Raw genomic sequence first — 14,856 nt, forward strand, 5'->3', positions numbered from 1 at the left:
TCTGTGTTCTCCCATAGAATGGACAGGGGAGTTGTCTGAGTCTCTTTTATGAGGGCACTAATCCCATTCTTGAGGGCTCCACCCCCACGATCTCATCACCTCCCAACATCCCCACATCCTAAACTAACATCATCACTTTGAGGACTAGGATCTCAATATATGAGGAGACATAAGCATTCCATCTACAGCATTCCCCATCTTAAAAATTCTTAACTTAGTCATATCTGCCAAGTCCATTTTACCATGTAAAGTAACATATTCACGGGTTCCAATAATTACTTCAAGGACATCTTCAAGGGGCTGTTTATTCAGCCTATCACATGTGGTCACACACACATCCATACTATTTATGTCCCCTACCAAGAACTAAACTATAAAACGTTTTTCATCAGTAGCATAAAAACACCTGAAAAGATGAACGGGCCTTAGTCAGTGAGTCATACTAAGGAATATGCAATGCAAACAGGAGTGTGACAGAGGCAGAAGATTCTAGTATATTTCCCTACGAAAGCAAGAGCAAAAGGCTCAGAGGAAGGCGGCTTCTCTCCTGTGTAACGTTCACCCAGGGCTTTGTCACATGGGGCCCTGATCTGATGGGAAGGAGCACAGAAGTGCAGCCTGCAGGCAGTGGGGCGGGGACCACAGGGTGCTGACTGGGCAGACTTCTGCACTCCATTTACAAAGCGTAGCCCTTGTTAAAATGTGCCCAGTGTGGCTTTGGGGTGAGTGAGAAAATCTCAGTCCTGTAATACTCAAAACATCACTTTGATTCGGCCCCTTTTCAGGAAAGCTGTCATAGCTCATTTCATTATTATTTTAAAGGAATAAAAGGAAACATGATGCTTTCCCTGGGGGCCAGTCAAACGTTAACTGTACTCAATATGTGATTAAAGTCACACTACTTAAGAGTCCAACTGTCTGCTGCCTGGATAGCTGCTTCCATTAGCAGCAGCATGACAGCCGTCATCAGCCATACCCTGGGCCGGCCCAACTGTTACACAAGGGGCCTGTGCCTCCCTCGTGTTACTCAGGATCCAGAACTGGTTGACTGAGCCTGCTGACAAGTCTTGGTTAAGATAAGCTCCCTGCCAGGACACTAGAAGCACTGCTGGCCACTGTCTGGTTTAATCTTTGCCTCCTCCTCCCCTCTCCAAATTAGCACACTGCCCTTTACTCTAAAAGCCCCAGCCAATCTTTTCCTAACAATAACAATGTGCCATCTCCACTTTTGAGAACAGAAAGCACCAGGAGGACCTTGGCTCTTGTTTGTTTTCAGCCTCCCCAGTTGGACTCTAGGGCCAGGGCCGTGGTCAGCATCGCTGTCTTTCCTTCATCCTTCCTCCAGCAGTCTCTCAAGGGAGACTGCAGAGACTCTGACCTCCTGTGTGTGGGCAACCTTGAGTCACAGGTGTATCCCCCCACCCTGCAGTGATTTACCAGGACTAGTTCTCTACAGAGCTCATGGTTTCGGAGGACAGGGTCTGCGCTGTACACATTCTGTCTCCTTCCGGCAGTCAGCACTGGACAGATGCTCCCTGGACAGTTCTTTTCCTTTTTAACTTAATTAACTCATGTATTTACTGGATGCGCTGGATCTCTGTTGCTGTGTGGGGTTTTTCCTGTGTGCGGCCAGCGAGCAGAGACTCCGGTGCGGGGCACCGGCTCCTCATTACGATGGCGTCTCTTCTTGTGGAGCACAGCTTCTAGGGCGTGCAGTTTCAGTGGTTGCACCACGTGGGCTCATGGACTTAATTGCTCCGCGGCATGTGGGATCGTCCTGGACCAGGGATTAAACTTGGGTCCCCTGCACTGGCAGGCAGATTCTCACCCACTGAGGCATGAGGGAAGCCCATCACACAGTTCTTGACTTACTGAGATAGATTTCAGGAGACCCTGTAGGGACATGGGCCTGTGTGTGTCCAGGCCTGCTCATTAGTGCCCTGGATCTTGCTTCCTAGAAGGACGGGCCTGCTTGGAGGAAACGATGCACACCCTGGAATAACCACCAAACAGGTTGGAGCAGATGCCAGCTGAGGGCCGGGGCGGACCCTTCCACCCGTCTCCTCAGCATCCAGTGTTGCCAGAGCTATGTCCCAGTTCACACAAGCGGCTGGATTGGGAACATCGCTGAGGTCCTGCCCTGGCAAGGGCTTGGAGTCCACAGAAGAGGGTGGGCAGAACAATCCTCCAATGAAGCCAGGAGCCAGAAATGTCTACCCTGATGGGGTGCTGTGGGCATGAGAGAGCTCTGCTCCATCCACAGAGTGTGTGGGAGGGAAGAGAGAGTGAATGGCTAAGGAAAGCAACCCCCTTAGGGCTCCCCTAGGCTTATCCTGCCCAGGAGGCCCGGCCCTAACCCAACAGGCACCCAGGCCCTTGTCCCAGGTGATATTAACCAGTTTACAGGATGCCCCAGGCTGAAGCGTGCCCAGAACCCTGGTGAGCCCAGACCTTGATGGTACCAAGTCACCAGGGACTTGAGTCCCAGACCGGCCAGGGCAGCTTCTGGGGCAGCCTGTACAGTTGTGTCCAGAGTCCAGGATGGCTGAAAAGATAGGGGATATCTCCCCTTCCATGCTTCAGCCAGAAACCCTGGGCTGAGCTTCTCAGGGTAGGGATGAAGCAGGTGGGAAGGACACCCGATGAATTGTGTCCATCTGCTCATCCCTGGGCACCCTGCTATTTTCAGAGGCTTGTTACCGAGTCCAAACTCATGCTGCCTGCTGCATGACAGGCCAATAAATCAAGAGAGGAGTTGCTGGGGCAAGGAATAGTGACTTTATTCAGAAAGCCAGCAGACCAAGAAGATGGTGGACCAGCGTCCCCAAGAACCATCCCACCCAAGTTAGAATTCAGACTTCTTTTATACTAAAAGTGGAGGGGGGTAAAGTCAAACACTTCGTGGTCCCCATCAGCCTCTGGAGGGGACGTATTAATTTCTTCCTTCCGGTAGTCATTCACTTGTGAGCCTGGTCAGCATGGTTCCTGTAAGCTAAACAAATGACTTTCAGGTTAATGCTCATTCCCTGGGAACAGAGGGTTCCCAAGGATGGGCCATTATGTATCATTTAAATTTATAGGCAATATCCCTTCGATGATTAACTTGTAATAGAATACAAAGGTTCTTCCCTACTAGAGGCTCACAACTGGTCCTCTCCCCCTTCTGCCCTTACATATAGATGCACGGGCATGTGCACACACAGGCAATTGCACACACATGCACGTACACACGGGCATGTGCACACGCGTGCCCACATGCACACAGGCATGCCCACATGCACACACATACATGGGCATGAGCACACACCGGCATGCACACGCGGGAGGCTGGGAGGGAGGCGACTGCCCCTCCATGGCCTGGATTGTAAAGATGTATCTGAGGCCAGGCCCCAGCTACACAGAAGCATCTGGTAGGACAAGGCCAGTCCCCAGAGGCCAAGACTCAGAGCCACTAAGAGCTAGAAGCCAGGCTCCCAGTTTCCTCCTCAGATTGATTCCACACATATATCTTGTCTTCTAAGTCTTTTGTACTTAAGTTAGTGAAAGTTTGGTTCTGAAGGGATTATGGATGAAAACCAATTGCTTCTCTAGGAAGCAGGAGGGCCAGCGTTGCCCTTCTCTTGGCCGATGGCAGCACCTGCCACCTAAGGGACGTGGTGCACGGGTTGAGGGCAGACCCCCAGCTGCACCTTGGTAGGCAGATGACGTCTGTGCCTCGGTTTCCTCATCTACAAAGCAGAGATAATAAAACACTTGTTTCATTAGCTTGTTGTGAAGATTATAGGAATCAACCAAGTCCCTAAATAAGGCTCAGGTGAAGGCATGAGGCAGCCTCATGAAATGGAGTTAGGAATGGCTTCATTTGTCTGCATTGGTGAGGTGTGGCCACCATGGGCCTGTGTGTGCTCAGGCCGTCCTGTAGAGTGCTCCTCAGCAAGACAAGTACCCAGGCCAGCCCACAGCATCTTTACTTGCTGCCTTGCTTCAAGGCCTTATCTTCTCTCTCCAGGACTCCTGCAACAACCTCGGGTAGTATTTATCTGGTACCTGTTACACGTCAGGACGAGGGAGGAGGGTCAGACGATGGGAAACACAGAAGAGGAGCTGATGGAAACAGGCACTGGCCCTGCCCACACAGGAACAAGGAAGCTCAGAGTTTCAGCAAAGTCACAGAGGGGCGCTTGCACCTCCCCAGCTTTCAGCCCTCTCTGAGAAAGTGATGTCTAAGCTTAAAAAAAAAAAATAGGGTAAAGAAGGAGAAAAACTGTCCCCAAACAGAAGTAACACCATGAATTTTTTTCTTGACTGGTCTTGCTGACCCAGGTTTCCTCTTTGCCTGTCCCCTCTTCCACCAGCTCTCAGAAGCAGAAGCCTCTTTTAGAAAGGAAACTTGATATTGTCACACCACCCTCTAACGCCTCTCAATGGGGCTTCTGAAAATAAAATTCTAACTTCTTGGCCGTTTATTCCCTGTCCACGAGGTGGACCTCTTCTTTCAGATGGCTCACTCCTCCAGGAGCCCTGCACAACCCCGCCACAGTGCCTGTTACCAACTACACCAGGACTCAAAGGGACAGGAAAATAGTGTGTACTCAAGAAGCTTGAGAGTCCCTTGGACTGCAAAGAGATCCAACCAGTCAATCCTAAAGAAAATCAGTCCTGAATATTCAGGGGAAGGACTGATGCTGAAGCTGAAACTCCAATACTTTGGCCACCTGATGCGAAGAACTGACTCATTGGAAAAGACCCTGATGCTGGGAGAGATTGAGGGCAGGAGGATAAAGGGACAACAGAGGATGAGATGGTTGGATGGCATCACCGACTCGATGGACATGAGTTTGAGTAAGCTTCGGCAGTTGGTGATGGACAGGGTGGCCTGGCGTGCTGCAGTCCATGGGGGTCGCAAAGAGTCGGACACGACGGAGCGACTGAAATGAAGAAGCTAGAAATTAGAACAATTTGAAACAGATTTTTTAAAGTAAGTACTTTAAAAAAGAGTAAGTGATGAAATACCAGACCACCTGACCTGCCTCTTGAGAAACCTATATGCAGGTCAGGAAGCAGCAGTTAGAACTGGACATGGAACAACAAACTGGTTCCAAATAGGAAAAGGAGTACATCAAGGCTGGATATTGTCACCCTGCTTATTTAACTTATATGTAGAGTACATCATGAGAAACGCTGGGCTGGAAGAAGCACAAGCTGGAATCAAGATTGCCGGGAGAAATATCAATAACCTCAGATATGCAGATGACACCGCCCTTATGGCAGAAAGTGAAGAGGAACTAAAAAGCCTCTTGATGAAAGTGAAAGAGGACAGTGAGAAAGTTGGCTTAAAGCTCAACATTCAGAAAACGAAGATCATGGCATCTGGTCCCATCACTTCATGGGAAATAGATGGGGAAACAGTGGAAACAGTGTCAGGCTTTATCTTTTTGGGCTCCAAAATCACTGCAGATGCTAACTGCAGCCATGAAATTAAAAGACACTTACTCCTTGGAAGAAAAGTTATGACCAACCTAGATAGTATATTCAAAAGCAGAGACATTACTTTGCCAACAAAGTTCTGTCTAGTCAAGCGGTCATGTATGGATGTGAGAGTTGGACTGTGAAGAAAGCTGAGCACCGAAGAATTGATGCTTTTGAACTGTGGTGTTGGAGAAGACTCTTGAGAGTCCCTTGGACTGCAAGGAGATCCAACCAGTCCATTCTGAAGATCAGCCCTGGGATTTCTTTGGTGAGGTGAGGTAAAGTTGCTCAGTCATGTCCGACTCTTTGCGACCCCATGGACTGTAGCCTACCAGGCTCCTCCGTCCATGGGATTCTCCAGGCAAGAATACTGGAGTGGGTTGCCATTTCCTTTCTCCAGGGGATCTTCCCGACCCAGGGATCGAACCCAGGTCTCCCGCATTGGAGGCAGATGCTTTAACCCAAAGCTGAAACTCCAATACTTTGGCCACCTCATGCGAAGAGCTGACATTGGAAAAGACTCTGATGCTGGGAGGGATTGGGGGCAGGAGAAGGGGACGACAGAGGATGAGATGGCTGGATGGCATCACTGACTCGATGGAAGTGAGTCTGAGTGAACTCCAGGAGTTGGTGATGGACAGGGAGGCCTGGCGTGCTGCGATTCGTGGGGTCGCAAAGAGTCGGACACGACTGAGCGACTGAACTGAACGGAACTGAACTGAAGCGATGAATGAAGGAATAAAAAACGTAGGGCAACAGGAAAGGGCCCACGACTCCACTGCGGGCCCCGGGAGCACGCCGGGGAGTTTGGAAGCTGCAGGCCTGAGACAGCCGCGCCCCGGGTCACTCCCTACCGGCTTTGGGCCGCTCCTCTGTATTCTGAGCACGCTGATGGGCGTACAGCGGGCGCCCCATCCACCGAGGAGTCAGCCTCAGCCTGACCGCCCCCGCAGACCACGCTGCGTGACGATCCGGGGCCGCAGGCCCAGACCCAGCACAGAACCAAATGAATGGAGGCAGGAACACAGCTCTGGGTCCCAGGAGCTCTGGAGCGCAGGCTCAGGAACTGACTGGGCGACCCGCCCCCCTGCCGCCACTGGCCAATCAGCGAGGGCCGCAAAATCCGTGCCCGCCCCGCAGCCAATGAGCGAGGCCCCATCTGCCGCGGTGCACTCTGCTGTTCGTGTGTCAGGCTCCAAATAAAGTTCTTCAGGCCTTTGAATTTTTTTTTTAAAGCGCCCGCTGCAGTCGCCGCCGTCTCCGCCGCCGCCTCAGGCGAGAGCGGCCGAGTCCCCGCCCCGCCACTTCCGGTCCCGCCGCCCGGAGCCGGTGCTGGCTGTGAGGGGCCGCGTCTCGCTGCCGCCGGCCGGCTGGGGCATGGTGTTGGGCGCCGGGCCCGCCTCGCCTGTCTCGGGGTGCCCAGGTGAGAAGAGCGCGGCCCTGCGGCGGGCTGCCAGCTGCCGCAGGAGGGCGGCTTGGCTCCCTCGGCGCCGGTGCACCCGGCGGGCGGGCGGGCGGCCCCGGGGCCGCCTCAGGCCGCGCCGCTCCTCTCCTCACGGCCGGGCGCTGTCGGGGGCCGGAGGGCCGGCGGGCGCCGCGGGGCGCGGGCTGGGGAGTGCGGGGCCGGGGCGCTGGCGGCCTCCGGGCTCCTCGGACAAGCCCGCCCGAGCCCGGGCTTTGGGGGCACCCCGCGGCCCCCCTCTCTCGCCCGCCGTCTCGGGGGGGAAGCTGCGAGCCTCACTGTCCGCGAGGAAACGCAGCGCCCAGCGGGCTCAAGGTCAGCGGTCCAGAGTAGCTGGAGGCGGCGGGACTCGGACGCGGGCAGCCGGACTCCCGACGTCCGGGGGGATCGGGCTAGGCCGGGGAGTTGCGGGGCGCCCCTGAGGGTGCGGAGGAGCCGGGCGCCCGCCTCGCCGGCGTGCCTGCGGCTTCCCACTGGGGGCGACTGGGGCCGGTTTGGAGGGTCTTCCCGGGGCAGAGGATGAGGGGAGGATGTCTTGGACCCATCCCTAAGGCCGCTGAGTCCCGGCTGCTGTGGAGTCTTGGGTGTGGTCCTCCCCTCCCCGGGTCTCGGTTCCCTCGTCTGTCATACGCGGGATCGGGCCCGCCCCTCTGCCCTCCCTCCAGCTCCCGAGTGGGGTCGGGACGGTTTCGAAGTGGCGGGAGAAGGCTTCTTGGAGGAGGTGCAGGAATCTGCTGCATAGTCATCGGTTATCCGAAGGAAGAAGCAGGATGAGGTGGCGAGGGGAGGCAGGGCATCCAGACCAGGATGTCAGGTTGAGCAGAAGCTTCCAGAAATGAGCGAGGTGTCGCTGAGGAACAGGGAGGAGGCCCATCTACCTTGTACGGAGGGTTCCAGGCCGGTAAGGGGATGAGGCAGAGGAAGGGCCCATATGGGGGAGATGTTCCAAGAATCACCAGCAGGTTAACTGGTACGGGGCTTGAGGGCCTCCATCTGGACAACCTGCCCCTCGGGTAGTAGGCAGGGCAGGGGGAGGCCGGTTTATCGCTCCAGATAAAAGGGTTGGGCTCCAGAGGTTATCAGGCAGCCAACACTAAGCCAGGTGGGTGGGTTCCTTGGGCTCTGGCCTTCCGAAGGAGGAGGATGGGGTGTGGACTTTTTTGTGTCCTGATCTGGGCCCCTTTTTGACTATGGAGTTGCTTGACCCCTAGTGACATGCAGTTCCATCTTTTACACTTAGATTGGGACTCTGCCAAGGCAGGAAGGATTCTAGCTAAGGAGTATCCCACGCCAGGAGCTGACCGGCCCCTTCTGCACAGGCGGCCTGGCCTGATTTCGCCACTGCAGGCCAGAGCGCTGAGTAGACACTTCTTGATGATGAGCAGAGTAAACAGAACCGGGGCTTCCCTGGTGGCTCAGTGGTAAAGAAAATGCCCGCAATGCAGGAGACTCAGGTTCAGTCCCTGGGTTGGGAGGATCCCCTGGAGAAGGAAATGGCAACCCACTGCAGTATTCTTGCCTTGAGAAGTCCCGTGGACAGAGGAGCCTGACCGGTACAGTCCCTGGGGTTGCTAAAGAGTCAAATACAACTTAGCAACTCAACCACAGTAAGTAGCACATAAAAATCTTTGAACAGTTGCGATAAAGTCCTACCCAGAGGAAGAACTTAAATGGGCCAGTTACAACTTAAGGAATTTAGAGACTGAGTGTGCTGTTCAGTGTAATTGATTTGTTACTGAAAATGCTGCCATGGTCAAAGTGTAATTTTTTGTAAAAGGGAAATTTTAGTTTTAAACCAGGTCTTCAAAGGGTGAAGCATATTGACGAAGGAGAAGAGAATTCTGAAGCAAACCACAGGTGTTCAGTTAACCTGACAGCTTGAATAATTTATTTTCATTCACATCTCTTTGCACAGAGTTAAATTAACAGCTATGGAACATGCCCAAATTAGACCTTTGGTTTATCCCTAAAGTGTTGTATGAAAATGATGCAGATGATGGAGAAATAGGTGTTCATTATATAATTAGATTTCTTAGAATGTTCAGAATATGTTTTGTCTTCTATGGAAAAACAGGACATCACAGTTTTTATATCTTGCTTAATCAGAGCCCAGTGTCTTTTATTAAGTGTCACAAACTTGATGAATATCGAAAACCAGGAATCTGACTCTAAATGGAATTGCGTATGGGGCATACTCTGCCCACAAAGAAGAATTGAGTGTGGGGGTAGGAGTGTGAGATGATTAAGCAGAGTCCATAGGCTGAGCGACACAGAGACTTCTTGGTGTGAACCTTTCTGTGTGTCAGTCGGTCCTGCCGGATGCTCTGAACAGCCCCTTCAGTGCAGGTCTGTAGGGAGCTGGGTGTGGGCCAGTCGTGTGCCCTGGGACCCACTCTTCCACTGGGCTCTTTATTATGACTTTCCTAGGGTACTGCCTACCGAACTCTCTTTACACAGGCTGTACTTTTTATTGTTTGCCATGTTTGTGTTACCAAGGTCAGCTAGAGTTTAAAAACCAAGTGGACTTTGTGATAGATGGAGATCTTGGCGCATCATCAGGCCGCCCTGTCGATGTGGCAAGACTGATGTCCTCAAGTCTGGGTGCCTGGCAGTGGGTTTGGTCAGGAGGCCGACACTGCTTTGGGATCCAGATCTGCTTGAGGGAGTAATGACAGGCTCCCTGGAGTGGGACTGGGGGAGGTGGGGGTGACCAGGAGCCCCAGGCTGTAGATGGTGCTGCTGTCCCTGGTAGCTTGTGGGCTAGAGCCCACAGATATTCCTGACGCCACCCCAGCCCTCCCTCGTGAGATTGCTTTGTAAGCTGAAGCAATAGTCCCCCACCCTGGGTGAAGCTGAGATGTGAGTTAAACGGGTAGGTCCACCTGAGGAGACGGCATGGTATAGTGGGAATAAGGAAACTAGTGATGGCTTGGTATCACATTTTGACCAATTTTATCGAGGTACATGGAAGTCCACTACGCTGTACGTGTTTAAATCATGTGATTTGATCAGTCTTGATGTGTGTATATAGCTCTGGAACCATCACCACCTTCAGGATAGAAACATCCCCATCATCTACTCGGGGGAAACCAGTGTTTCTATGGTGACCTCTTCTAGAACCTGAGTGGCCCCACACGATCCAGATCCCAGGCCCCAGCTGTTCCAGAATCCACATCCATGAAAAAGTGGGAGTCAGGGGAAGGGGTCCTTCCCAGAGCTGACATTCTAGGAGCTTGTGAGTGCTGATGTGTAATAGAACTGTCTCTTGAAGCATTGAGACCAATGGTTTCTAAAGGGATTAGGTGAGTGATAGGTCCTGTGTAATTCCGAAGAGCATATTCAATATATTGTGTTGATAATAGAAAATCCTACAGTCTTTGTGGGGTGGGGAGATACACAGATGATGATGTGAAAAGTGAGGGACTGGATTAAAATGGCTCAAGATATTACTTAAGTGTTAGTCGCTCAGTCATGCCCGACTCTTTGTGACCCCATGGACTGCAAGCCTACTAGGCTCCTGTGTCCATGAGATTTTCCAGGCAAGGATACTGGAGTGAATTGCCATATCCTTCTCCAAAAGATACCACTTTTGGAGGGAGAGAGTTATTCTTATAGTTTGGCTTTCAGGATCTTGGCCTCAAACTAAGTTCTTTCCTTACGTAGGTTTAAATTTTTCATCTAGAAATTCTGGATCATTTTCTCTTGGAAATGATCAGAGTGATATTGCAAGGAAATGATATTAAAACAACAAAGGAAATTATGAAAATACTGAGCTGGTGATCAATTTTTGTCCTCAGTCAGAAGTCCCAGAATTCCTCTGCGACTGGTAAAGCGTGCAGGAGGAGTCAGGCGGCCCGTCAGGAACGGCGGTTTGTGTACATAAAGAAGGCGATGCTGGAGGACAGTTGTGTCTGTAAACACTGCTGACACTTAAGTCCTTCCTCCCAAGCAGTCAGGTGCATCATCCATGCTTGGTTTTTATTGTCCTTCCCAGTGAGCTGTCCGGGAGGGAACCTGAAACACAAGTGGGCTGGAAGCAGCCACGCGACAAGGTCTAGTTTGGGGCATTAATCATAACTTGATTAAGTTGCTGTTGCCTTCCAGTGTGAGTACAGCCCAGCGTACACAAATGTGGAAATGCCACACCCTTACTGAAGGAGGGAAGAGAGCATTGCGGTGCTCCCTCCTCACCAGGGGCGGACACTCCCCTCGGTCTGCGATGGGCAGACACGGGGGCCGCACCCTCAGAGGCAGGGTCCCCGCAGCAGGGGAGGGCAGTGAACAGTGCTGGGCCCATGTGGAACCTGTCAGTGGAGGCTGCCCTAGACATGAGCTCAACACCCCAGGGCCTGCTGCTCAGTGAGTGTTAAATGCTTGGCGCTCCTTTTAAATTTTTCATTCATACTTTAAAAAATTAGATTTAAAGAGGCATAGAGATTACCCAAATTCATTATGGAGGAATGCAGTCTTGTTAATCTATCTTACATGCTACATTTTTCTACAACTGAATTATGGGAAAAAATTAAAAATCACCTTACATCATTGTCTCAGTGTCTGGAGATGAGTGCTTAACCTGCCTTTGGCCTTTCAGGAAAAAGGCAGCAGTGATGCTGACGCTGGCAAGCAAGCTGAAGCGGGATGATGGTCTCAAAGGGTCCCGGGCGTCAGCCACAGCCTCTGACTCCACTCGGCGGGTGTCTGTGAGGGACAGGCTGCTTGTTAAAGGTAAGGGCCACCCGGTGAGCTGTGTTTATATCCCACAACAAAACGATGTCTGGCACGTGGCTCTTTGGGGTTATGAACCAGCCTGTTGCTGCTAAATAGAAATACCTGTTTGAAACTATTTTTAAATATGATTTCTCATCACTTGCAACAGAAGGACTTTGCACTGTGCACACACTGTAGGAATGCCGATGGCAGGAAAATGGTATTAGAACTGTGGTGTATCTTACATACTCGGCGTGTTCTCTGCAGGGGCCACCAGAGTGCTCGTGGAAGGAGCAAGGCGCCAGGGACAGCAGACCCATGACTGGTCTCAGTGCTGTCCTAGGTGTTGGGGGGGGCGGGGTTCATCCTTTCTCCTGGACTCCTTGGCCCCAGAGGATCTCATCCTTAGAGGGAGGGTAATTTCTTAGGGTACTTCTCTCTCTCATTCAAATCACAGCCTTAGGAGAGCCTTGTGCAAAATTGATTTTCTTCACAGAATTAATAAAGGTGTCCTAGAGCTGTGTAGTGTTGGAGAAGGGTTATGTAGTGTGGAGGGGGGTGGTGTGTGTGGATGGATATGTGTGTGTGTGTGAGAAACTTGTGCGGTTAGTGACTGAACAGAGTTGCAACTCTTGAGTGCAAAAGGCAGTTTCCCAGGATCATGAGACCCACAGAAGAAGAAGAAACGGTTTCTTCTTTGAAGGACCTTATAGCTGGCAGCACTTTTTTACTTTAAGACACATGTTTACATTTTGTAAGTGTAAGGCTCCAGGAAGCACAGAGTGTTAAGGAACTTGTTAGAACCGCCTGTTTCATTTTGTATTAGGTGGACACTGGGGGGGTTCCTGGCGTTTGCATGTCCTGGAACAGATCTGATCAGGGAGACCTGGCATGGATGAGTGCTCCGTGCTGGGCCTTCTCAGAAACAAAGCACCGCTGAGCCTGTGAACAGAGGCGTCTGGTTCAGGGAGATAGGTGGTGCCCTCGTCCCTGCTTTCTCTCTGCCTCTGAGTCCTGACTGAGCTCTGGCTCTCCCAGCCTGGGGATGATGGGCTAAAGATGGAGTAAGGATTGTTTTTGACATTTTGACAGTACTTGCTATGTCAAGGAGTGCGTGGACTGCAGTTTGTCACAATGCAGGACCGTTTACCCTGTGGGAACTGAGGGTGGGGCCTGGCTGTAGCCCCTTACTTGGAAGGCCTGGTAAGACTTTCCTGGCTGCTGGCTCTAGGGTTCCATCCACAAAGGAAGCCAGGAGCCAGACAAACAAGCCAGGGAAGGGGTTTGATGCTTGAGGTTATGGTCCTTCGAGGGGAGGGTGTTCTAATGCAGGGAGTTGATATGAGGGGGGTTGCAGCTGAGCAGTTGTGGGTGGGCACTGGCACAGTAGACGATGCCACCTTCTTTCCACCTCCTCCTCATGGCTGACAGCCGCTGCTGTCCACTGAGCACCTGGGGCCAGGCCCTCTGTTGGGGACTTTGTAGGGCAGTGCTTGTTTGACTTTCACTAAGCCTTGCCAGGTGAGTGGTTCATTTTACAACTGGAGCTAAGGCTTAGAGGGGTTCAAAAACTTGCCCAGGTTTCAGCTTTATTGTAGCAAGACAGCCAGACCCACATTTTGGGGTAGGGCGGGCACTTGGGGAGCAGACCTTGCAAGCAGAACCTGAAGGAGCAGAACAGAAGTGCCAGTCCACAGAAAAGAGAATTCAGGGAGGCACAAAGTCTCCACCACACCTCCTCCTGCTCAGGGATTCCCTTGGGAAGCCTCAGGTGACTCTAGGGCCTGACACAGCCCAAGGGAGCCCACTGAGGCCCATAGCACTGGACTCTGCCCCAGGTCCTAGGACAGGAGATGTCTTTGGCTGGGTTGACAGGCTGGGTTGAGGTCCTTTCATGTGAGCCTCATCAGGGAGAGGTGCGGAACGTCCTCGCAAGGCCACCAGTTCATTCTCCCAGAAACACTGGGGGTTATTAGGGTTCTGGGCCCCAAAGCACTTGCAGTTACCCCAAAGCAGAGCTCGGAGTAACCTGGCCCTCGTGTGATCTGCTCTCTCCCTCAGTCTTGGGGGGCAGCCAGGCCAGGGCGGGCCAGGCTGACTGAGTGGTGAGTATTTTGGACTTCTGATGGGGGGTAGGTGGAGAGGAAGGGTGGGCCTGTCATGAGAGGGGAAGCTGTGCCTAGAGGTACCTGATAGAGGATTCTCTGAAGGGTGATGATTGCTTGGTCCACACCTGAAGCACTGCTTCTCCTGGTTAGATGTGGCCGCAGCCTTCATTCTGGGGATTTCTGATGGTGGAAGTGAAGTCTGGTGGAGTCCATGGCTCCTATGGGCCTGGTGAGGCCCTTGGAGGGGTGATAATTGCAAAAATCCCTTCTAGGTGAAACTCCTCTTTTGGGGCTTGGAAAAAAGTAGGTTGGTTGTCTGCATTCAGCAGGATTGCTGCAGTCAGGACAGTCACCGGGGCTGTGGCTTTGCCTCTGGCTCGTGTGAAAGTGATACTCGTGAGTATCAATAAGTTGTAGGAAGTGTGTTAATGTGTCTGTGGGACTCAGTAGTATGTGCTGCATTCCTGGAAGTGGGGAGTTTGGTGTGCCATGAAGTTATTAAAGGGTGAGCCCTCTGGAGGGTGGTGGAGTGAGCAGGAGCAGGGGGAGGGAGAGCTCTGACGAAGGCCCCAGGACAGACAAGGGCCTGTCTGTCTGCTCCTGCCTGACAGGTGAGACGGTCAGGCCTTCCTGCTCTGTGTCGACCAGTCTGGCCCGAGGCAAGGGCTCTGTGCAGCTTATGGTTCTCGGAGGGACTGAGAAAGGAAGGCCGTCTGCTGTCAGCCCTCACTGAGAGGGCATCTGGGCCATGTACCCCATATCCCAGAGGAGAGACCACAGACACTTCCAGGCAAAAATATTTTTTTAGCTGGTCTGTTGTCGTGCTTGGATGACCTTACACGGTAGGGGATCTGGCTTGGTGCAGATGGCTGTGGGGTTAACGTGGGAGGTTGGAGGTTGACAGGGACACTCGTCCCCAGTGGTGAGGGCCAGTGGTGGCTGCACAACTGAAGAATTGGGGGCCTGGTTCAGAAGGTGACAGGTGTAGCTGGCTGTCCCTGGAAGCACCGGGGCCTGCCTTGGAGCAGCTGGCCAGCATGAGGCCTCTGTCATGCTGGCCCCTGGGCCACACCAGCTTTTTATTTGCACCCCTGAGGTCACCCTCAGGGA

General features: G+C 52.5%; 1 protein-coding gene across 3 annotated transcripts in view; it reads left to right on the plus strand.

Moving 5' to 3' along the window:
* The first annotated feature begins 6,697 nt into the window (after positions 1-6,697).
* The window catches only part of UBE2F (ubiquitin conjugating enzyme E2 F (putative)), a 45,983-nt gene continuing 37,824 nt past the window's right edge, over positions 6,698-14,856 (plus strand). Inside the window, exons 1-2 of one of the 3 annotated variants that reach the window (XM_040231882.1) lie at positions 6,698-6,892; positions 11,523-11,656. In XM_040231882.1, the coding sequence (XP_040087816.1) occupies positions 11,539-11,656 (118 nt within the window). In that variant the 5' untranslated portion in view covers positions 6,698-6,892; positions 11,523-11,538. Of the gene's footprint in view, positions 6,893-7,618; positions 7,833-11,522; positions 11,657-14,856 lie in introns of those variants that run through there. The other 2 variants (XM_040231884.1, XM_040231883.1) reach the window with 2 other exon arrangements.

The sequence above is a fragment of the Oryx dammah genome, unplaced genomic scaffold, assembly GCF_014754425.2.
Source record: "Oryx dammah isolate SB20612 unplaced genomic scaffold, SCBI_Odam_1.1 HiC_scaffold_28, whole genome shotgun sequence".
Classification (NCBI taxonomy): domain Eukaryota; kingdom Metazoa; phylum Chordata; class Mammalia; order Artiodactyla; family Bovidae; genus Oryx; species Oryx dammah.